The following is a 24,475-nucleotide window of genomic DNA, read 5'->3' on the forward strand; positions in this document are numbered from 1 at the left end:
AAGCTTAATGTAGGTCAGTCAATTAGCATAAGTGCTTATTATGTGCAATGCACTGTGCTAAATTCTAGGGATACAAAGAAAGGCCTTCAAGAAGTTTCCATCCAAATGGAGGAGGCAGCATATTAAGAACTAGTTATGTGGCGAGACACAAACAGAGTAGATGGAAAACATTCTGAGAAGGAAAGCATTAGCTTTTAGGGGGGAATACAATTGGCAGGAATTGAGAATGTGACCTGAGCCTTGAAGGAAGTCAGGAAGACAAAGATGCAGAAGTGAGGTGGAGCATTTCAAGCACAGGAGAGGACAAAGGGACTGGAAAGGAGATGGAGTTTCATGTTAGAAAAATAACAAATAACCCAGAACCAGGGGAGCTGGTTAGTAGAATGCCTGGAAAGGGATCAAGTGTAAGAATACAAAGAAGGTAAGAAGGAGCCAGATTTCTGCAATGCCCCCATATAAATCTCCTTTTCCTTGCTCTGAATGAGCTTTGAATATAAAACTGGGGAGGTTATATTTTATCCTGAAGGTAACAGAGAACCATTAGAGCTTCCTGAGAGTGTGTGAGTGTATGTGGGAGGGATGGAGGTGACAAGGGAGAGGAGTGCTAAAAAAAGTGTCACCATGGCAGCTGAATAGAAAATGGATTGGAGTATGTCCAGATTTGAGTCAAGGAGATCAGTTAGAAGGCCATTACCACAGTTCAAATGAGAGATGATAAAGATCTTTTAGTAGGGTGGTGGTTATGTGAATACGAAGAAGGGGATTTATGGGAAATGGCATGAAATTAGAAATGCTAAGATTTTTGGAAATGGGGGGGGGTGACATTGAGAAGTACTGGATGACACAGTTTGTAGACTTTAATAAGTGCAGGTGGGTGATCGCATTTCCAACAGTGAGCTGGCCATTTAGAAGAGACGAGGGTTTGGGAGTAAAGATAAAAGTCTGTTTTGGATCTATCGATGCCTATGGCTTGAGCTGCATCTTGAGGGAAAAGAGGGATTCTATAAGAAACATAAGAGGAGGGGGTCCATTCCAGGTATCATGAGGACTGGAGATAAAAGATAGAGTCACATGTGATGGACAGAGAGGAGGACAATGGTCTGACTAAATCACAAAGTGTGGGAGAGGGAGTAGTCATATGCAGGGAGGCTAGGAGGATAAGGAGAGTTTAAAAACCTAACAGGCATTCAGGTTATACTCTAAAGACAAGTTCTGGTTAAAGTCTAAAGAATAGAGTTTTATAGCTTCTCTTCTTACCTGTGCAAAGTACTCCTCCGAGATGCGCCCAGCCCACTCAATGCACTGCTCTAGGGGACGGCAGGGATTGGACACATCAGCACACTTGATCAGCATCCGTTTGATAAGAATTCGATTCTCTGGAGATGTGAGCACACTTTTGACTAATTCTCCATCACCATTGTTGGCCTAGGAGATGAGCAAGTACAAAAGAAGCATAGTTGTGTCTACTGGCATTAAGAACTCAATTACTTGAGCACATCATCCTTAACCACTAAGACAAGATTGGTGAGTATTCAGCCTGTTTTTTTGAGAATGCAAGGGAGGAATATAATTCAACAAACATTTATTCAGGACCTAAAAAATGTTTCCAAAAATCTGCAATATTAAAGCTGAAAAAGGATATTATCTATTCTAAACCTTTCATTATACAGAGGAGGAAATTGAGGTCCATAATAATAAATGAAAACAAGGCATATGATTCTTAAGATTTGGCAAAAGGCTTTATGTATAGTTCATTTAAGTCCCAAAACAACCTTATGATTTAAATACTATAATCCTTATTTGGTAGATCAAGGAAACAGGCTTGGGAAGGTAACTTTAGCATTAAAAGTAGGATTCAAATCCAGATTTTCCTGACTCTAGCTACTATGTAGAGACTTGAGGGAGATGGATCTATGGGGAGCAAAGAGGCTGACTGGTAAAATTAACCTCTTCCTATCTCCTTCCCCCACATCTCTGTTGTCAATCTCTTTCTTTTTTAAAACATAAAATTCTATTATGTCACTTTGTTTCTTAAGATGGTACTGAAATACATGGTAGATTTGTTGAATAATGGGTAAGTTGATCATTTTGTATTTTTTAAAAAAATACCAAATTATCTACCTACTTCAAATATGTACCTGCTTCAAGTTAATTGTAAGTCCTAAGCCTCAATTTACTTGTATGTGGTACAAGACTGATTTTTAAAGTTCTGTCGTTTGAGTTGCCTTCACCACAGAGGGCAGCTAGAACATTTATCTCATCATTTTCTAGCTGACTGAATTAATCTTATCTCTAGAAACTTATCATTGTGAGAGATAAAATCAACTCAAAACTGATGCCTCCTCAGCCCCCCTGTCCCTGGAGCGCCTTTTCTCCCTGACTAGAAAGGGTAAGAATGGCCAGAGAACTCCTCCCTGATCCTTCAGCATTTAGAGAGGTGACCTACGGCATTCACCTCATCATTTTCTAGTTGCTTTCCTAGACTTTTTGAACGTTAGAAACTTATTATTCTGCAAGATGAAATCAACTCTATTAATTCACACCTTCTCAGATTATGTCCCACTTGATGTAAAACTTCACTGTGTTACCACATATCCTCACTTTAACTCCTTTTTATTGTGTTGTCATTTCCCATTAGATTGTGAGCTCTCTGAGGGAATCTATCCCCAGTGTTTAGCACAGTGGCTGGCCTACAGCAAGAGTTCAATAAGTTTTAACTCCTGTTTTTACTAGAGCTGGGCTTAGCCACGGACATCTGCTCACTGATAAGTAGCATCTAGTCAGCTGCCTTCTTCCTATACCACCACCTACCAGATTCTACCCATAGGCTCACCATACTGTGTAGTTCAGTGCATAGATTCTTGGAATTGAAATCAAGAAGACCTGCTTCTGACACATGTATAATCCTGGACGAGTCATTTGACCTCAGATAACTCCCTTGGACTTATCTACTAAATCATAAACAGATTTTAATCTGCATTATTGGAGGGAGTTCTTTCACTAAGAGTTCCCCATGATGTAGTATAGAATGACAGCATTTTTGCTAAAAAATTGTGTTTAAAACAATGAATATGTTTCAGCAGCAAATAGATACATGGAATAAAAGGGACAGTAGGAAGAGCTCAGATAATATATTAAGAAGATAAAAGGAGAAAGAAGGAATATGAAGGAAAGCCAAGTCATGCTGCTCTGTTTATTTCGTTGTCTTTAAGAGAAAAAATGTAAGGAAGCCTGACTGTCTTAGGCTTGTGACTCACCTACACCCCACTGAAATAAATGCACTTTGTCTTTTTATACAATAACAATAATACTATAAAGATAAATGAAAGACTAGAACTCCAAACAATGAAATGACCAACTATAATTCTAAAGGTTCAGTTGATGAAGCTTGCCACTCCCTAATGGAGGTGGTGAATCTTAGGTATAGAATGAGAAATTTTCAGGATACCACCAATGCGGGAATATATTTAATTTTAAAAAGAAATGGATTTGTCACTAAGGTACCATATCTGAAGCATGTATGCTGAAGATGGAGAAAAAAGTTTCAAATTTTATTTAATCAGAGAGATCAGGCATATTGCAAATGTAGCCTTGAAACATGCTAACAAAACAGACATAGTGGGAAGCCACAATGGCTTTGCAATCAGAGGCCCTGAGTTCAAATTCTCCCTTTATCATCTGTGTGAACTGGTATAAATCGCTGTACTTCCTCAGGCTTCAGTTTCCCCATTAGTAAAATGAAGGAATTGGATTAGATAGACAATATCTTAGGATCAGGCCAGTCTTTCTATTAAATATGTTAGATGACATGGGGCAAGTCATTTAAATTTTCTGGGTCTTAGATTATTGATTGCAAAATGAAAGAATCTCACTAGATGATTCTCTAATGTCTCTTGTAAGTATTAAATGTTTATATTTATGTGATTCTATGGTAATCATACAAGAGATGATGTAGGTTTCTGAACTTAAGAATGCTATAGTGAAAATATAAGTATTAGGTTAAATGACTTATGTGAGAGACTAAAGTCTCACAAAGGCAGACTAGTTAAATGGATTTTGTAATAAATCTTGGGGTGATAAAGAAGTGGGCTAAAGTGATGGTAGGAAACTTATTGATTCCAATGAGGTAAGTTTAACAAACATTTCAAAGGAAGAAACAAGATGGGCTTCAGGAGAAGAAGGAACATTATAGATTACTATTAGATTTCCCCTAAAAAGCTCCCTGAAGGTTTGAATAAAGAAAGAGATACTGGAAAGTTTGGAAGAGGAGCCTATTTATAGAGAAAGATGAGTTGAAGTGACACAGGTCATATAAAGGCTACTATCCTAGAGACTGAGCAGCTTGAAATTGAGATGAACCTAAAAAATGATGAATGTGTGTAGAGAAACAATAATCAGAATGAGAGACTCTTAAGAGCTAGAAGGGACCTCAAAGACCATAAAATCAAACACTAAATTGAATCATGAATACTCTGAAGAATATCCCCAACAAATTAAATTACACTGGAAATTAAGTTGACATTACAACACTACAGCATCCAAACAACTGAAGTAGGGAATTACCTCAGAGGGCAGTGAAGAGACATATGACAGATGAAAGGAGGCTGCCATATATGACTCCCAAACATCATTGGGAGGGAGCACTGCAAAGGATTTCATCAAAGAAACGTATGAATAAAAAATAATATTGGCCATTCGTGTGGAAAGAGTGATAGAGAGTCCACAAGTGTCATTGATATTTCAATTATGTCAAGAGAATGACAGAAAGGCCCTCAATCCATAATGGATCCCCTGTGGTGAATTTGTGGTAGGACATGAATAGAGGTAGAAAAGAATAGAAGAGAATGAACAGGTTTAGCTGGATTGTAATCCACATTTCAGAAGTAATACCCATATTTGATGAGATTGAAGATTCATTGGATTATGGGATTATAGATTATCACTGATGGTGGAAAGCTCATGGATTCATTGTTGAACACCACTAATTTTCCTGAAATTTTCCTATCTATAACTCCCAGTTATAGATTGGTATTAGGTATCTTTGGAGTGACATGGAATTAAGTCTGGCTCCTGTTCTTAGAAGCCAGTTAGTCTAGTCCCATCTCCCTACTATTTTTTTAGCTCCATGTAAAGAGTAGTCATATCTTATCTATACTTTGTAGTCTTTCAGATAGTTATAGCTAATGATTACATTATCACCATTCCCTTAATTCTAATCTTCTCCAAGATAAATGAGCAAATTCATGAATTGTTACTACTTCTAAATGCAGGGATAGTTATTTAAGGAAACACATTCTGTCTTTTTGAAGACCATGAGTGAATGAAATGATGTTCACATTTGACAAGTATGTCTGGATTTGTTTAAATGTTTGCTATTGTCAGGCCAACTTCCTCTCTGTCAGTCTGTGTTGTCACTTTTAATTTTCTTTGCCAGCAGTCTGTTCCAAAGGGAAAAATTCCATTTTTAATCATGTTAATGTAGTGATGATCTGTGTCTGCTTTTTGCTTCTTTGGGATCTGTCTCCATAGAGAGGCAGTATGATACAGTGGAAAAATGCAGAATTTATAGTCAAAGGACTGGGGTTTAAATCCTTTCTCTTATTACCTGTGTGATTTTGTACAAAATACTTGATTTCTTGGGATCTTAGCCTCTTCATCTGAAAAATGGGGTAGAAGTGTACTAGATGAAGGTCCCTCCCAGCTCTAAATCTATGAACTTCTGAGCCTCTTACTGAGGTATGCATAAATAACATAGTAGGTGTTTATTAAAGGTTTATTGATTGATTAAATGATTGAATGAAGCTTTGTTTCCTATCTCTTCCTTGAGTTCAAGCACAGAAGAAGAAAACCATAATATTTATCTTCCCCTTTTATTTAATAATAATGTCATGTCTCCATCTCATCCCCAAATCAAAAATGAGTTTTACATTTCCGATTGTAACATATTACACAGCTCTTCTGCTCTTATTTAAAATTCAGAAAATTTAAATAAAATTTAATTTTTATGTCTCCCATTTGTCCCTCTTACTTTGCCTATCCACTTTCAATAACTCATGTTTATAGTGTGCTATGAAATTTATAAAGTGACTTCCTGATAAGATCCCTATGAATTGGAATCATTCTCATTTTACAGATTAGGAAACTAAAACTCAGAGATGCCAAGTGATTTACCAAGCTAATAAATGTTACAGTGATATTAGAACTCAGGTCCTCCTATTCCTATCATACCATGTTGTACTTACATATTTTTCAGATGGAAAGTTTTAAAAGCCCTTTGTAGCTTGGCCCTTTTCTGCCTTCTCAGTCTTCTTACATCTTATTCTCCTCCATGTCCTCTGTGATCCAATGACACTGATGTCTATGCTGTTCCTTGCACAGACAGTCCATCTCCAGACTGAGCATTTGCACTGACTATCATCCATGCCTAGAACTCTATTCCTACGTCCAGCATTCTGGTGTCCTTCCAATCTCAACTAAAATTCTACTTTCTGCAAGAATACTTTCCTAGAGGTCCTGAAAATTACTGCATTCTCTCTGAGACCACCTCCAGTTTATCCTGAGTATCCCTAATTTGTACAAATGGTTTGCAAGGCATCTTCCCCAGGATACTGTGTGTGAGCTTCTTGAGAGCAGGGAGTGGTTTTTGCCTTTCTTTGTATCTCCAGTATTTAACATACTACTGCCTGGCACATAGGAAATGCTTAATGAATGCTTATTGGCTGACTAGGTATCGTAGATGTGTTTCAGATTTTCAGTGGAGAGGATCTTAGAAGCTAGTTAGTCTAGTCCCATCTCCCTACTCTTTTTTTAGCTCCATGTAAAGAGTAGTCATATCTTATCTATACTTTGCATATTGTTCAGAACTTAGCATAGGTCTCCTCATGTATCAAATGATAAGCATAATAAATATTTGTTGAATCAAATTTAAAGCTTTTTACATGAAGCTGGAATTTTGATATAAACATCCTAACAATGAAAGTCACTAATAGTTTTCCAGGCTTCAGATATGATAATCAACTGTATAGTAGGTACCAGTTTGCTTATGAGCAAAGGTTTAGGAAAGGAGTTGAGGTCAGGGATGCAAAATATGAAACTTCTTCTGTGTCAATCACAGATCAATCAGAACATGGAGATATGATTTTATGTATTAAGTGCTTGCTATCTCTGCTATTATATAAGTACTTTATATCTATATCTAAATTTATATAAAATCTCAATATACTCCTTGAAAGATTGGAAGACTAAGAAGGTTTATGAATCAATGTGATATGGTAAAAAGAGAAACTGACCAGCAGCTAGGAGAGATGCAGATTTTAGCCCTGGGCTTGTCATGGATTATATGCCCTTGAGAGATTACTTAACTTTTTATTTTCTATCTGGAAAATAAGAAAGGAGGCTCCCTTATTTGCAGTGGTTGGGAGTCTATTGTTGTGAAACTCCACATATATTATTGGACTTAGTTCCCCTGTGTTGGTTAGCTTTGCTAAAGAGCTTTTTCCTTTCTTTTTTTGTTCTTTATTAATAAGGAATGGTTCTCTTAGTAGAAAATGGAGACAGCCATATTAGGAGATACAGGTTATCTTATATTATGTATATATAATAATATATTTATATCTATTATTAAAGTTAGTAAAAGAAATAAACAATTTTTTAAATGAGAAGAAAGGATTGGTAGATTAGCTAATTTCTTTATTCAGCTAGAGGGAACATGAATGTAGACCAAAGATAAATTCAGATAGGTAGTGAAGACCATGAATGTCAGGGTAACGTGTTTTAATTTGATCTGAAGGATGCATTTTAGGTCACTTCCTTAATTAGGGACTAACATGATTGTCAGTGTACAGGCAGACTGAACAGGAAAGAGAGCAAAGGTAGATAACTCAATCACTAAAGAGTTATTGTAGTCTACATTTGGCATGATAAGAATCTTGATTAGGTAGATAGTAAATGGGAAAGAAAGAAAAGAATGAATCTAGGAAATAGTATGAAGGAAGAAACTTTCTTGATGTCAGAGACAGATTACAAAGAAGAGATGAAAAGGCATTTGGAATGAATTCTGTGTGACTGGTAAAGTGCTGTCATTAACAGAAATAGGAAAATGTGAAAGGAGTGGTTGCCTCTAATCACAAAACTGCTACTCTAATTCAGGCTCCCAGAGTCTCCTAATTCTTCCCTAACCTAGCCATCTTCCACATAGCTATCAAAAAAAAGTCACTCCTCTGCTCAAAAATCCTTAATGGCTTTTTATTGCCTCTTGAAAAAAATATAAACTTAAATTAGGGCTTAAAGCCTTTTGCAAAGTAGCTCCACCCTCCCTTTCTAGGCTTATTTCATTTTACTCCCTTATTTGACTCAGTCTTGTAACCAAACTGTCCTGTTAATTTTTCTCTAAATGAAAAGTTTTTATCTCTTTTCTCTGGGTCTTTGAACTAGCTGTCCCCCGTATCTGGAATGCATTCTTTTCTTACCTTTACCTCTCAAACTGCTTAGTTGACTTGAAAGCTCAATTCCATTAACATATCTTGTGAGATGCCTTTCCCTAATACCTTTAAGAGTTAGCAGGGGCTCTCTCCCTCCTCAAATTAATTTGTATTTATCCATTTGTGTATTTTGTATTCTGTAGTATAATGCAATTAACTCCCTGAAAACAAAGATTTTGTTTTTTAATTTTGTCTTTGAAAAACACAATGCCTTTATATGGCAGATAGGTCATATATGTTTGTATATCCATATATGGATTGAAGGAATGTTGATTTAGGAAGAATAAGAAGTTTGGCCTCTGATACCTGTGATATATACATACATATACATAATATATATACACATACACACACACTAAGCAAATATTTGGTACTGGGGAAAGCATGAGTGGAGGGATACAGGGAGCCAGGAAAGGAGAAGGATTCATATGGGTGATACTTGAACTGAGCTTCTCAGAGATGAAGGTGAGAAGGGAGTCTACTACTGTTGCTATCAGTAACTCCTGTACAAAGATGGAAAATGAAATATGATGTGGAAAGAAAAGCAAGTAAGCCATTTATTGAACTATAGAAAGCATGTATAGGAGTAACATATAAGAAGGCTAGAAAGAAAGGTTGGAATCAGATTGTGAAGGTCTTTAAATACCTAACTGAGAAGTTTGGTTTTAATCCTAGAGACAATAGAGAGTCATGGGAGCTCTAAGATGACTTCTGAGATATTGTTCAATTCTAAACTTCTAAAAGCCTAACTTTAGTAAGAAATTGTTTTAGTGACAGACAATCTAGATAAAGAATATGTAAGAAATGAGTTAGATACCAATCAGGATTCTTATTTGACCCTATGTGGCATTCTTATCAAAAAACTAGCAAAAGATGGGCCATACCCTTATGGCATATTCAGATTTTCTTCTTCATCGACTAAATTATTGATGACTTTGCAACTTGGGAAAACACATTTAATAGCAGACTGTGGGAGTAAAGCCTATATTCATTACTAATTAATATAAAAAGAATTAGATGAGATCTAAGAGTGTTCTTCCATATTTGGTATTTAAAATTTTAGAGTACTAGAATAAACTACAAGGAACTCTCATATAACTTGAAGGATATGAATTTGTTTAGAGTCCCTTTCTTACATTATCATAGTCCTTTAAAGTTTACAAGAGAAAAAATGCCTTCAGGTTCCTTTCTTGAACCTACAATCTCATCAGTAAAATTTCCTAAGATATTCTACCTTGATCTTTCCTTTGCTTGTCACATTCTACATCATATCCTACTTGTGTAAGTATCTCCTCCTCTTAGTAGTATTAAACTCCTTGATAGTTGTAGGGATGCCTAACAGGTACTTTGCATGTAGTTGAAGCTTAGTAAATGTTTGTTGAATTAAATTCTCTTTTTTTCAAGTCTTCCTAGCTAAGTATCACAGTGACATTGGTAAGCATAATGATGCCAGGATACAAGCTGATCTGATATTGTTCTACCTGTTATGGGCCAGGCTTCACTTACCCCATTTTCTTCTAGTGTTGCCAAAGGCTTGTTGATGCTGTTGACAAATTTGTTGACATGCTCAAAGTGCTTGGTCATTTCTGTTGCTAAGACCATGTCAATGATGGCTTGACGAAGTGTCCGATATTCATTCCTGTTTAAAATGACAAATGAAATTCCACTACTAATCATTGAGAAGGAGAGGGCAAATGCCTCTGAAAGAAAGAACATGATCTGTGTAGTGTGTGCCCACTGTGCCAATAATTTAAATATCAGAGATGAGAAGTAGAAGGGGATAGATAAGCACATTGAATAACAATTTTGAGATAATACAGGAAAAGTGACTACACAGTTTAGACTCTTTTTGAGTAATCCCCCAGGAGATGAAAATTGAAGCAAAAATCCAAAATATGTAATCATAGTTATTCTTCTTGAGATAGTAAAGAGCTAAAAAATAAAAGAAACAAAAAAACCCCCCACAATCCAAAGTAGGGGTTTATTGATTGGGCAATTAAGGCATATAGATTTATTGAATGGATGGATGGAATATTGTTGTCATGCAATTGTTTTTCAGTTGTATTTGATTCTTTATGACTCCATTTGTGGTTTTCTTGCCAAAGATACCAAATAGAGTGCTTTGCCCAGTACCTTCTGCATTTTACAGATTTTACATTTTACAGATGAGGAAACTGAGACACATAGGTTAAATGACTTTTCCAGGTTACACAGCTAGTAAGTGTCTGAAGCCACAAAGGGGAATCTTCTTGATTCTAGGCCTGACACTCTATATACTATGTCACCCAGCTGCCCTAGAGAACATTATTGTAGAGTAAGAAATAGCAAAGATAAGGAATATAATAAGACATAGAAAGATTTATATGAATTGATTTTTTTGTGGGGTATTGTTAGATATATGATTTTATTTCATAGGGAATTCCCAATGAGCATCTGCTTTGAGTTTTAAAAATTATTTTTTATTTATTTTAACATTCATTTAAAATATTTTTGAATTTCAAATTCTCTGCTTCCCTCCATTGCCTCTCCAGTCCACTGAGAAAGCAAGCAGTATGATAGCAACTATTTTTGTGATACTTTGCACTTTAGAGTCCTAGAGAGTTTCCTGCGGTATTAAAAGTTGCCCAGAGTTACACAGACAGTTCATATTAGTATCCTCTAGACTCAGAGGCCTTCTCTCCATCACACCATTCTGTCTTTCATGAAATGATACTGGCTGAAACCAGTAGAAGTGGAAGAACAGTATGCAAAGTCATTACTAAAATGTAAATTAAAAAGTCACTTGATGGAAGCCAAATACTGTTCTTAGAGGAAAAGATAATGAAATAGAGCTCTCTTCTCAGGAGATATGTCAAGGCCTTCTGGGGCAGGTTCATAACATTGTCAGGTAAGAGCACTCTGTTTTTTTACTTATATATATTTTTCTTTTGTTAAAGAGGAAATGTTCGATTTTTTAAATTATAATGGTGGCAGCTAGGAGTAGAGAATATGTCCCAAAATGGCAGTGATATAAAAACAGAAGGCATCTGTAAAAGTGTTGTATAAGGAAGAGTAAGGAAATTTGTGGCAAAGATTAAATACCTCTTTAAAAATTTCATCAGGTATGAAAGAAATTGGCTGGAGTCAGCAGTTTTCAAGAATAGAACAAAGGGAAGTACTTGACACATTAAAATACCTAAGGGAGTTGGCTATAATTCCAAAAGGAACCACCCGGTAGCAGAGAATATTAAAAGAATGGCAGAATCTCAGGAGTCATCTAGGACAGGACTTGTTAAACTTTTTTCACTTACAACCCCTTTTCACCTAAGAAATGTTTATATAATCCTATAAAAGGTATATACAAATCAAACATCTACTGATAATTTCACAAACTCCACATTCAGTTACTAGAGACTCCAAATATAGGGTTGCAAACCAAAGTTTAAGAAGCTTTAATCTAGTTTAGAAATTCACCAAGAATTCCTACCCAACATGTTATCATCCAGTCTTTGATGAAAGGCCTTCAGCTGAGGCCTACCACTGACAGAGCAGCCTCTCACAGGTTGCCTAGGTCATTAAATGGAAGTTTTTTCTTTTAGTGAGCATACATTTGCCTTGGTTAATTCTTCCACTGTTCCCAGTTTTGTCTTTAAGACCCACACTGAACAAGTCCAATAATTCCTTTTCTATGGGAGATACTTTCAAACATTGTCATTTCCCGACTAAAACTTCCCAACTAAAACTAAATACTCTTAGTTCCCTCAAATGATTCTCACTGGGCACGAAGTCCAAGTCTTTTATCATCTTTTGCTCTCCAAAATAGTGGGTCATATTCTTTCTGTCTCTTCTACATAGGTTCAGGAGACTGATCACTTTCTTCCCCACCTAGTTTCTGAGGGTAGAAAAAAATTTTTTTTCATTCACATCTGTAATTCCATTGCAGTAATTTCTAGTGAAGAGACTTCCTCTAAGAATGCAGATTGATAATTTTTCTGCAATTTTTAGGCTTAGGAAGTTGCCTAGAGCAGAAGTGTTATATATAAGAGCTGCTAAATCAGTTTCTCTTAGGTACAATCATCTCCCACTGCTTGAGTTCTGTAAGGTGATAATTTTGTATGGCCAGTGAAAGATGTTATAAATATTCAAATGGCTCTCAGAAGAAAAAAGGTTCCCCATTTCTGGCTTACAGCAATGAGAGGCTCAAAGACTTGCTATGTCATAGTCAGAACTCGGACCCACTGTCTTCTAGACCTTAAGGCTGTCTTTATTCCCCATGCAAACTGCCTCTTTATCTAGCTCCATTTAAAATATTTTATCCACAAAGCATTTTATAGAAGATATCCAATGGATAATCCTGTCAGTCACACCATACTCTGATGATATAAGATGATAGCTTTATAAATGTTTTTTCTTGAAATTTATACATAATCTGTGGCTCAGAATCAAAACTCTGGATTCAATTTAGAAGGCTTCTCAGTAATGACACTATAGGAGGAGATCTTAAACATTTTTGTGTCATGGACCTTGTTGGTAGTCTAAGGAAGCTTATGGATGGACTCTTTCAGAATAATGTTTTTAAATGCATAAAACATGACACACATATTGCAGAAAGAGTTATATTAAAATATAGTTATGAAATAGTTTTTTAAAAAGTAATAACCAGATTCATGGATCCCAGCTTAAGAAATCTTGTTTTATAGCTTTTTCTTTGTTTATCCCATTAGTTTCTATGGGACTATATCAATCTAATATCAGAGTTAAGTGACTTGCCCAAGGTCACACATCTAGTAACCCTCTATGGTCACATTTGAACTCACATCCTCCTGACTCCAGGCCTGGTTCTCTATCCTAGCTACTCCTGAATATGATTAATTCCTCTTTCCTAAAGATGTTCACTTGTCTTTCAAGCATCAAGTTAGCAAGACAAATATATCAAGTTTATTCCACACAAGATGGTACATAGAAAGGATTCATACCCAAGCATTCAGCTAAGGAAGAATATTTTCCCCTCTGGCAGGTCTCACATACCTCAGGGGAATATGCTTGAAAATGCAGACCTAGAGTTGATGCAGTAAGAGAATTTAAGGTTGCAAGAGAGTCAAGGTAAGTGTCCTCTTATTTTTTCTGATTCTTACTAGAAATCTAGACTTATAAACATCAATCCTAGGCATAGAGAAGCCTCAAGGAACTCCTAAATATTCCACAATTGAGTAGAAAAAGTTAACTATGACCACAATGGCATTATCACCAGTGATTAAATACAATAAGCATTTAAAAGCCAAAAGATATGAAATGCATCAACACTTGGGCTTTACCTTTCCATATTTTTAAATATATTGCATTTTTCATCTCGAATAGTGAGCTGGAAAGCTAGGGCTGCATGGTGGCTCTCCAGCACGGCAGTATCATTATATAAAATTGCCAGCTCACTCCCTGCATTGCACAGAAACGAGTTTGTTCTTCCAGGGTGATCCACATCATGGACAGTGGCAGCAATGAGGGCAGCAACTTCATCAATTGGGTCTAAAGTTTGCTGGGGGAAAAAAGATATTAAAAAATCAAGTTATTTCGTGACTAAAGTATCTGTGCCTTTTGACTAAAGTTCCAGTGTGAGAGGTATATGCTCCGAGGAGAGATCAAGATAATCATATCAGTGGGTGTGTGTGGGTGTGTGTGTAAGAGAGAGAACAGAGACAAAGTGTGAGTGTTAGGGAAGTATTAGAAACTAAGCACATATATATCAATCAACTTCAGTGATTAAATGAATTGTGATAAGATGTAAAGGAATATTATTGACTGTAAAAAATTATAATCATGACAAATAGTGAGAAGCATGGGAAGATGCATACAAAGTTAGCAGAATCAAAAAGACAAACTGATGGTATTTCTTCTAGGGGAAACAGCAATGATGAGGTCTCCCGACCTTAGACCATTTTTGTTGTAACAATCAGTCTGTTATTGATCCTAAAGTCTTCTAGTCTAAGGAATACTATAGTACTTAGTCCTACAAATATAGCTGAATTTGGTAGATAATCTGGTGGTCATTGATAACCAAATTCCTGAGACAATAATGAATAGACCACTCTTCAGCTCTACCTCTAGGTCATAAAATTAGTGACAAGAAGAACTGTATAAATTTGTCTCCTTGCTCCATGTTCTTTGCTAAATTCTTTTGGAACTTAGCCTGCTTCAATTGGTGTTACAATTATAATGAACTTTGTGCCTTGACTTGGAGTTGGGTTCAAGCCTGTAATTTTTTTTGAGACGCTTCTTGACACTGGTTTGCGACCCCAACTTCTTAGGGTCTCTTTTTGAATCTCAACAAAACTACAACAATAACTAAAAATATAAATAAATGGAAAGAATGAAAACTGAAACTAAATGCTGTGTCATTAGAATGACCAGGACTAGGCCCAGAAAAAAATAAAAGAAAAATACAGAGGTGGGAGATTATGCACATATGATATTGAATTTACTGTGAAATTTGATCCCCCTTCCACTTTTTTGTTTTATTATTTATTATAATGGAAAGCTTGTTGGAAGGAGAGAGTATTTGAAAATGAAGCTTATAGAAAAACAAAACAAATCAGTAATTTTTAAGTAATCAAAAAAAAAAATCTTGCTGTAGGCTGCTTGGATGATTTAGGGATAAGAAAACTGCCCTAGATGACTGGCCACTTTAGTACTCCAGTTTTTTTGGTATCTAAGAACTAGAAATGAAGCAGCTGTCAATCAATTGGTGAAGGAGCTAAATAAATCATTTAGACAATTTGCTTGACAGAACGAAATGTAATATAATACATTATTACCAGTGTTTTTAGGATGATATATATGGGGGTTTCTTGTGAAAATGTAATACTACACGATAAAATCCAAGTTTCCGAGTCCCAATTATAAACCTTGTCTACAATAACACTGGGCAATAACAGACTAAGTGATAACCATAAATCTGAATCTGCTATTTGACTCCCACACATCAAAATCTAAACTTTCAAGTCAAACTTGACAAGAAGTAAGAAAAATGTGGAATGATCAGCTTTGCATCTATGCCTCCTTTCAGCACTCTAGATTCCAGCTGACATTCCATCAGTAAGCAGTCAGTTGGTACACACTAAGAAATCTTTCATTCTTTTCATTCTCAATTAAATGGCATAGTGAAACTTCAGTTGATGGAGGCAGCTCTCTCCCTGAGATTGTAAAGAATTTATTATAAATTAAGTTCTTCAGGGTTATTTTTTTAAACACTATTAGCCTTTGATGGATCAATAAACCAGCTAAGAAATATCATTTCCCCCCCTTTGTTCTTGGTGGAAGAATTCATTTTTCATAAGAACATCACACTGTAAGTTCATAGAAGGCAATCAGGGATAAAGCCACCATTTTTTACCATTTATAAAAAATTCCCTGAGCTTTCAAGCCTGCTGTGTTAAGCTAAAGTGACCCTTCATTGTGAGAAAAGCATCCAATCCAGCATTTTTTTCATACAGAGTAATGTCTAGGCTAACAGCCACTCTTATAAAATCTTGGGGCTCAATCCAAAATGTTTTCAGTTTTGGACAGAGCAGGAGAGTGGTATGAAACAGGTTACATTATTAATCTTTGGATGTGCTGTACTAGTTTGAAGTTTCAATTGGGGATAAAGATGAAGAAAACAAACTGAAACTATCTCCATCGTAATCCTTTCTATCTTTACTGCTTATGGGTGCCCAGATCTCATTGATAGCACAATTTGCTCTAACCTTCTTTCCTAACTGGAAAAATCAAACCCCTCTGCTCTTCTTCTTGATAGCCTGATCCAAGGTATAATTTTCAGTTGGCTTTAGTTCTGAATGGCTTTTAGGTGTTATGTTTCCTTGGGACGATAAACACCCATCCAAAACTTTGAAGAATTTAAAATTGGGTGAAAAGAATGATGGACTTAGGGATTCTAGTTTAGTTCTGGCATTACACCTTATTAATTTTATATTGTTTAGAGAGTTGAGCGTCCTCAACTGGAAAGCAGCAGTTGGGGGAGGGATGGGCTAAATCATTTCTAAGGTCCAGGTCAGTTCTAAGAGGGCATGATTCTAAGATGAGAATATGAAATTTGAAAATTGAACTTCTTAGAAAAATTCTTTATTCTGCATTAAGGGTGACATTTTTAAAAGTTTGTTCTTGTCTAGGACTTGGCATTTTCTGAGGTTTGATAGCAATGAATAACAAAAGTTAATTGGCATTCCTCTTGTAGTGGCCAGGAACTGGAAATTGAGTGGATGCCCATCAATTGGAGAATGGCTGAATGAATTGTGTATATGAATATTATGGAATATTATTGTTCTGTAAGAAATGACTAACAGGATGATTTCAGAAAGGTTTGGAGAGACTTACATGAACTGATGCTGAATGAAATGAGCAGAACCAGGAGATCATTATATACTTCAACAACAATACTATATGATGATCAATTCTCATGGACATAGCCATCTTCAACAATGAGATGAACCAAATCAGTTCCAAAGAGCAGTAATGAACTGAACCACTTACACCCAGTGAAAAGAACTCTGGGAGATGACTATGAACCATTACATAGAATTCCTAATCCTTCTATTTTTGTCCCCCTGCATTTTTTATTTCCTTCACAGGCTAACTGTACACTATTTCTAAGTCCGATTGTTTTTGTACAGCAAAATAACTGTTTGGACATGTATATACATATTGTATTTAATTTATACTTTAACATATATAACATGTATTGGTCAACCTGCCATATGGGTGAGGGGGAATGGAGGGAAGGAGGGGAAAAATTGGAACAAAAGGCTTGGCAATTGTCTGTGCTGTAAAATTATCCATGCATATATCTTGTATATAATTGGCATTAATAGAGCATTTAAAATATATAAATGTGTTATATATATTATCTCAAAAATTTGAGCCTCTGCGGGATTTGTATTATAATTATTATGGCCATTTTACAGATGGAAAACAATCAGAGAGATAACTTCCTCTGGTCACACATGTAAGTTAGGCTTCAAAGTAGAATTTGAATGCAGATTTTCCTGACTCCAAGTCCACTATGTCAAGTTATTTTACTAATATGACAAACAGTTGATTAAAAGCCAGTAGTTCAAGATCAAGGTATCCCTCCTCTCCTCTGCCCACTGAACAAGTGGAATGCTCAGTTGCTAGTGAGTGGCTTCTTTCACTTTTAGAATCAGATGGAGTTCAATTTATACCAGGTCAGTGGACACAATGTAAAAAGAACATAAAGTATCATTTTACAGTATCAGAAATACTAAGAAATACTTGTATTAAGTATATAATACTAAGAAATATTATCAAAGATAAGAAAATTTGCCTTGGGTAGGAAGTTAATTTTCTTCTGTGTCTCAGCACATTTATTATCTTGGTCTTATTCGGAATAGGAACTCAAAGTAAAATGAAAGTTCCCAGGGTGTGCTGGCCCACGCACATAGGACTTGATTATTTCAATTCAGTTCAAGGTCTAGCTTAGGACAGGGCTGGGGATGGGGTGGGGGGAGGGCGGTATATAACTCAAGCCTCAAATGGAATGGTCACAGCAGGCAATATTTTACATCTTAACATTTTCTATTCCTATTTCTTTCCCATCCTAAAAATAGAAATGCTAGAAAATTCCTTATGAACCAAGGTCTTTATTTCTATACTAAGTAGGCAAACGGAGTGAAACCACAATATTTATCTATGTATTTTCCTGTTCCTGTTTTGAGAAGAAAATTTAAAAAACATGTTTTCTCCAAATAATTCTCCAATCCAACTTCCTTTGCTTCCCCCCCTACCCCAAAGAGGTATCTTCAAATGGAAGACACTGGAAACTCCAAAGAAGACAATGGGAAAGGAAAGGAAATCTGAAATGTCAACACCTTCCTGAATTCAGCCAAAAACTATTTTCTTCTCTTTTTCTCTGTTTCTTGAAGTCCCACTTAAAGCAGATTTCTGTGTTTCTCTGAGGCATAGTAGGTTAATGTGATAAGACTGGAATTCCAATTAACCTAACTACTGTTTACTGTGGAACTGGGTTTTTCAATAAATGTAGGCAAGAATCTCAAGGACTGATCCCATGATGCCAAGTAAAAATGATTGTAGTATATCAAAATCCACATGTTCACAGAATTCCTCCTCTCTACTTTTAGGGAAAAAAAATTGTGGGGTAATGGAGGAGAAATTATGCCAAAAAGTAGGATACTTTTATTGTTGTGTAAATATTTTTTTAAATCTTTCAGCTTAAAGATGATCTCAAAGTTTCCTCCCCATACTAACATTTTGTGAATCTATGATCTAAATGTGAAGCCATTTGAGTATGACCAGGAAGTAAAAAACTCTCATTGCCAAGATCAATTTCTTTAGAGAGAAATACATTTTTAAAAATTCACATGGGGTTTGGGGGTGATGGAAGAATAAGTCTGATTCTGAAAGCAATGGCACTGAAGCTTTTTTTTTTTTTTTCCCCTTTTGGATTCCTAAATAAAGATTAAAAAGCAAAAAAGCAATGGCTTTTTCCCTTTCAGCAGACTGGACCTTCAAAGTGAATATGGATGGCTTAAATGGGTAGGAACATTTTGGGAAAAGCCTGTTATTGCACCAAGAACTGAAGATTATTACTTGTAGCAACCAGTGGGGGTGAACTGATACACATTCCACCTCCTCCCTTCCCCCCAGCTGTCTGGCTCCTCCCTTCCCCCCCCCAGCTGTCTGGCTCCTCCCTACCTACCTCTGTATGCTTTATCCCTCCTCAGGTGCAGGTTCTGAATGTTGAAAGCAAGTTATAAAAGAACTAACTTTTAATAATAAAGCTTACTTCCTAATTAAAAACACAAGGGACCAAGACAGGGGAAAAAGAAAAGAAAAGAAAAATAGGTTCTGAATTAACCAGGTGTGAACTGTCAGAATCAGTGATGTGTTGATTAGTTTTGCTGAAATGCTTCACTTCCCACCCCCTTCTTTCTTTTTTATTATCAGCTACAAAGGATAACTCTCTGGGCAGGGAAGAAAGGAGAGCTGCATTTGAAGATGAAGGTGAAATGAAAACAATAGTGACAGAAATTTTAAAATACAAATACAAAATACAGTTTTGTTAAAGAATAAAAAGCATCTAGCCATCAGGGAATCATTAACAGCCACTATGACCAGTTTCACTATTTCATAGAATGCCAGAATTGGGAAGGGCATTTGGAGTGCACTATTTCAACCTTCTTATTTCATATACCCATATATCATAGAGCTATGATTTTCTAGATGTGGAATCCAGATGTGGGAACCCTAACCAGTCTATCACCTACTGATGTCTTTTTGAGTCCTAAGTAAAATGCAAGCTCTCTGAGGGCAAGAATTGCCCTTTTGTATTTTTAGCTCTATGACTTAGCACAGGAGAAGGGGGAAAAAACTTTATTTAGTGCCAGGCACGCTAAGTGCTTTTTATGCGTAGCATCTCCTTTGATCTTCACCAAAGCTCGGCTAGGTGGGTGGTATTACCACCCCCACTATACAGTTGAAGAAACAGGCAAACAAAGGCGAAATGACTTGTTCACAGTCACTCAGCTAGTAACTACCAGAGGCCACATTTGAACTCGGGTTTTTCATCCATCTAGCTTCAATCATCCATAGAGAGAAATCACCTGAGGCTCAGGTTATAGACCTAGTAACTAACTAGAAAGAGGGATTTAAACTTACTCGGATAAATGACTTTATCCATCTAAGCCGGGATGATGTCGCTCCCTTACAGCGCTGGGATCATCACCTTTTTGCTCCTCCGGCCAGGCCCGTGGGGCCCTAACCGTCTGGCCCTCCTCCCTCCGCGTTTGGATGAATGTGTCTAGCCCCAAAGGGGCCTTACCTTGACTCTTTCCTTAGCCAGGAAGTAGGCAGTGGCGTGAAGTACATCCGCAGAGTGGGTAGAGTTGTGGTAGGAGTTGGACGCGTGGTAGTTGGCTTCGATGATTTGCAACCAAGACCTTAGTGTGGCCTCGGAGCAGTTTAGGAATTCACAGATTCCAAAGCGAGCAAAAATCTTGAGACCAAGATAAATTAACGGCCTACGGAGAAAAACATTCACAACCCTGAGACTCGGAGCCAGGCCCGGAGGACAAAGGAGGTTTGTGAGCATCACGGAGGCTCCCAAGTGAGCCAGGAGCCGCCCTCACGAGGAGGGGCCCTCCTTCACAAACATCATTCATGCTTGGTCTAAGTGTTTCTGGAGATTTAAAAGAAGTTAGCACCAAAGTGGTCCACACAACAGCTCAGTGCATTTCAACAAATATTTGCCAAATGCCTGCTGTATACAGAGAATGAGAATGTAAGCTCAGTGACAATAGCAATTGTTACATTCTTGTTTTTGTAGTCCCAGGACCTGGCATATAATTTTAAAATATTTGTTGATTGATTTAAAAAATCCTTTCTTGATCCTTATCTTTTAAAAATGAATTTTTAAACATTCTTTTCTTTTAAAATTTTGATTTTCAAATCCTCTCCCCCTCTCCCTCCTATTCTTCCCCTATTGAGAAGGCAAAAAAAAAAAAAAAAGATATCGATTATATGTGAAATCATGCAAAGCATATTTTCATATTGGCTATATCACAAAACAAAGAAAAAAATAAAGCAAGAAAATGACACTTCAATTTGCACTCTGAATTTCCCTGATAGCATTTTTCATCATGAGTCTTTTGGAATTGTCTTGGATCATTGTATTGATCAGAGGAGTCAAGTTTTTTTAATAGTTGATCAGTACTACAACACTGCTATTATTGTGCACAATTCATTTCACTTTGCATCAATTGATATGTCTTATCATGTTTTTCTAAAACCACCTCCTTATTTCTTTTTCTTTTCTTGAGGTAAATGGGACTAAGTGATTATTAGTAAATATTAAGTGTCTGAAATTGGAATTAACTCAGAACCTCCTGACTTTGGAGTCAGTCTAGATACCCCCTCCTGCATAATTTCTTATATCAAATAGTACTCTATTATAATTATATGCCACAACTTGTTTAGCCATTCCTTAGTGGAAGTTCCTCAAGTTCCAATTCTTTACCACTACCAAAAACAAAACAAAACAAAAAACCCTACTCTAAATATTTTTGTATATATAATCCTTTTTGAGCTGTTTGGGATACAAACCTAGTAAAATATTGCCAGATCAAAGGGTATAAAAAGTTCTATGGCCTTTGAGCATAACTCCAGATTTTCTACTATGATGGACTATTCCATCAAAAATTCATTAATGTACCTCATTCCCTCCAGCATTTGCCATTTCTGATAGGTATGAGGTGGTACCACAGATTTGTTTAAATTTGTCTTTCCCTAATCAATAGTGATTTAGAACATTTTTCTCCATATGACTATAGATAGCTTTGATTTTTGTCTTCTGAAAACTTCACTTGACCTTTATCAATTGGGGAATGGCTCTTAGTTTTATAAAGATGATCCAGCTATACACACACACACACACACACACACACACACACACGTGCGCTAGCGGTTTGTTTGTTTTGCTTTTGTTTTATCTGAGATCATGATCGCTACCCCTGCCTTTTTAAACTTTAGCTGAAGCCTAAAAGATTCCTTTATTTTAACTTTGTATGTTTCTGTTTCAATTATGTAATGGTGGATTCTAATTTCTAATCCATTTTGTTATCTACTTCTGTTTTATGAATAATCTTTTCCCATTTGCATTCATAATTATGATTACTGTATATTTCACTCCATTCTATTTTTTCTGTTTGTCTTTTTCTCTCTCTTTTTATCCTGTCTCTTCTCAAAAGTTTATTTTGTTTCTCAAACAAAATTCATTTTTTAATCCACTTTCTCTTTTATCACACACCCACCTGCCTACATCTCATATTCTCTTCCCCTCCTATTAGGTAAGATAGATTTCTATACCTAACTGAGTATGCCTATATATATATATATATATATATTCTCTTTTTGAACCAATTCTTATGTGAGGTTAAATCATCCCCTTTTTATCCTCTTCATTGTACAAGCTCTTCCTTGCATGCCCCTTTAATGAGAGAAAATGTTTCCATTCTGTCTCTTTTTCCCTTCTTCTAGTACATCCCTCTTTCTTATTCCTACATTTAAAAAAAATCATCCCAACATAATTGATTTATACTGCCTTTTAATTACTCGAGTAATGACAAAGTTCTTAGGAATTACGGTATCATCTTTCCATATGGGAATATAAACAGTTTGATTTTATTTAGTTCCTTATGCTTACTCTTTCATGTTTACTTTATTATGCTTGAGTCTTCTGCTTGAATGTCATATTTTCTATATAGTTTTAGTCTTTTCATCAAGAATGCTTGGAAATCTTCTATTTCATTAAATACTAGTTTTTCCCCTGAAGGATTATACTCAGTTTGGCTGGGTAAGTGATTCTTCATTATATTCCTACTTCTTTGTCCTTTCATAATGTCATATTATAAACTCTCTCTCCTTTAACATGGAAGATACTAAATCATGTGTGATCCTGACTGTGGCTTCACAATATTTGAATTGTTTCTTTCTGGCTGCTTCCTATATTTTTTCCTTCATCTGGGATCTCTGGAATTTGGCTATAATGTTTCTGGGAGTTTTCATTTTGGGATCCCTTTCAGGAAGGGTTTGGTGGATTCTTTCAATTTCTATTTTTACTCTAGCTGTAAGACACTGGGGCAGCTTTCCTTTATAATTTCTTGGAATATGATATCTAGTCTCTTTGATCATGGCTTTCAGGTAGTCCAATAATTCTTAAATCATTTCTCCTCTATTTTCTAAGAAAGTTGTTTTTCCAAGAAGATATTTCACATTTACTTCTGCTTTTTCATTTTTGACTTTGTTTTATTATTTCTTGACATCTCATGGGATCATATGCTTCTAATTTTTAAGGAATTATTTTCTTCAGTGAGCTCTTATACTTCTTTATTTAGCCAAATCTGCTTTTTAAGGAGTTGGTTTTGTCTGTGAATTTTTGTATCTCCCTTTCCATTTGGTCTATTCTGCTCTTAAAAGAGGTATTTTCTCTAGTGAATTTTTTGGTTTCTTTTATTGTTATGTTAATTTTGTTTTTTTAAAGTGTTATTTTTGTCCACATATGTTTTTTTTTTTTTTACCAAGCTATTAATTCACTTTTCAGAATTTTCTTGCATAATTTTCAGTTATTTTCCCAATTTTTCTTCCATCACTCTTATCTCTTTAACTTTTCCAGGAATTCTTGGGGCCTCCTCTTCAATTAGCATTTTTCTTTGAAGCTTTATTTGTAGCTGTTTTTACTTTATTGTCTTTTTAAAAAAGTTTACATCTTGGTCTTCCCTACCACTTAGGTAGCTTTTTATAGTCATCTTCTTTTTACGGTTTTCTGCTCACTTTCCCAGCCTATTTCTTCACTTTGAACTTCATGTGAAAGTTGAACCCTGCACAACTGGGGGTGGGGAGGTTGCCTAACTTCAGGCTTTTTTAGTGCTGCTGTTTTCAGAGATATTTGTTTCAGAGCTTTTTCTGCTTCCAAGGTGGTAGTATTTTGTAATATTGTGTTCTTCTCATCTGTATTCTGGTCTTTACCTGGTCTCCTGCAGCTCCAAGTACTGCTACTCCTCTTGGCCTTAAAACTGTGGTCAGGGCCCTTGTTTCCTTACGATCAATTACAAAGGCTCCTCTCTGCCCTGTAAATGCTTATGGGGCATAGAGGGGCAATCACCTCAAGCTGTACCCAGTGCCAACAAAGGATTCTTTGTAATCTCTGACCAATAGTCAAACTCCTTTCCTCCCTTTGGGTTGAAAGATTCTGAAACAAGGGCTGCCACCTTCAAGGTCCTCTGCAGGTGTTCCTGTGCCACACTGGGCCTGTGCCAACTCTGACATTACAGGTCTCTCTTGTGGCCCTCCTAAGGTGACTCATGATGCATAAGTTTTTCCCTTGACCCTTTTGTTGGCTCTGCCACTCCAAAATTTGATTTGAGCTATTATTTTAAAGGAGGGAATGTTGGGTCCTGGGCTGTACTCTGATCTTTTTGCTGAATTCATAATCT

General features: G+C 36.1%; 1 protein-coding gene across 4 annotated transcripts in view; it reads right to left on the minus strand.

Moving 5' to 3' along the window:
• Positions 1 to 24,475, minus strand: part of PDE8A (phosphodiesterase 8A) — a 246,475-nt gene that overhangs the window by 9,693 nt on the left and 212,307 nt on the right. For all 4 annotated transcript variants that reach the window (XM_074295300.1, XM_074295299.1, XM_074295301.1 and 1 more), the window contains 4 exons: positions 20,308 to 20,506; positions 13,775 to 13,992; positions 9,987 to 10,119; positions 1,258 to 1,425 (listed from right to left, as the gene is read on the minus strand). In XM_074295300.1, the coding sequence (XP_074151401.1) occupies positions 1,258 to 1,425; positions 9,987 to 10,119; positions 13,775 to 13,992; positions 20,308 to 20,506 (718 nt within the window). The remainder of the gene's footprint in view (positions 1 to 1,257; positions 1,426 to 9,986; positions 10,120 to 13,774; positions 13,993 to 20,307; positions 20,507 to 24,475) is intronic.

This window comes from Sminthopsis crassicaudata, chromosome 2 (genome assembly GCF_048593235.1).
Source record: "Sminthopsis crassicaudata isolate SCR6 chromosome 2, ASM4859323v1, whole genome shotgun sequence".
Taxonomy (NCBI): Eukaryota; Metazoa; Chordata; class Mammalia; order Dasyuromorphia; family Dasyuridae; genus Sminthopsis; species Sminthopsis crassicaudata.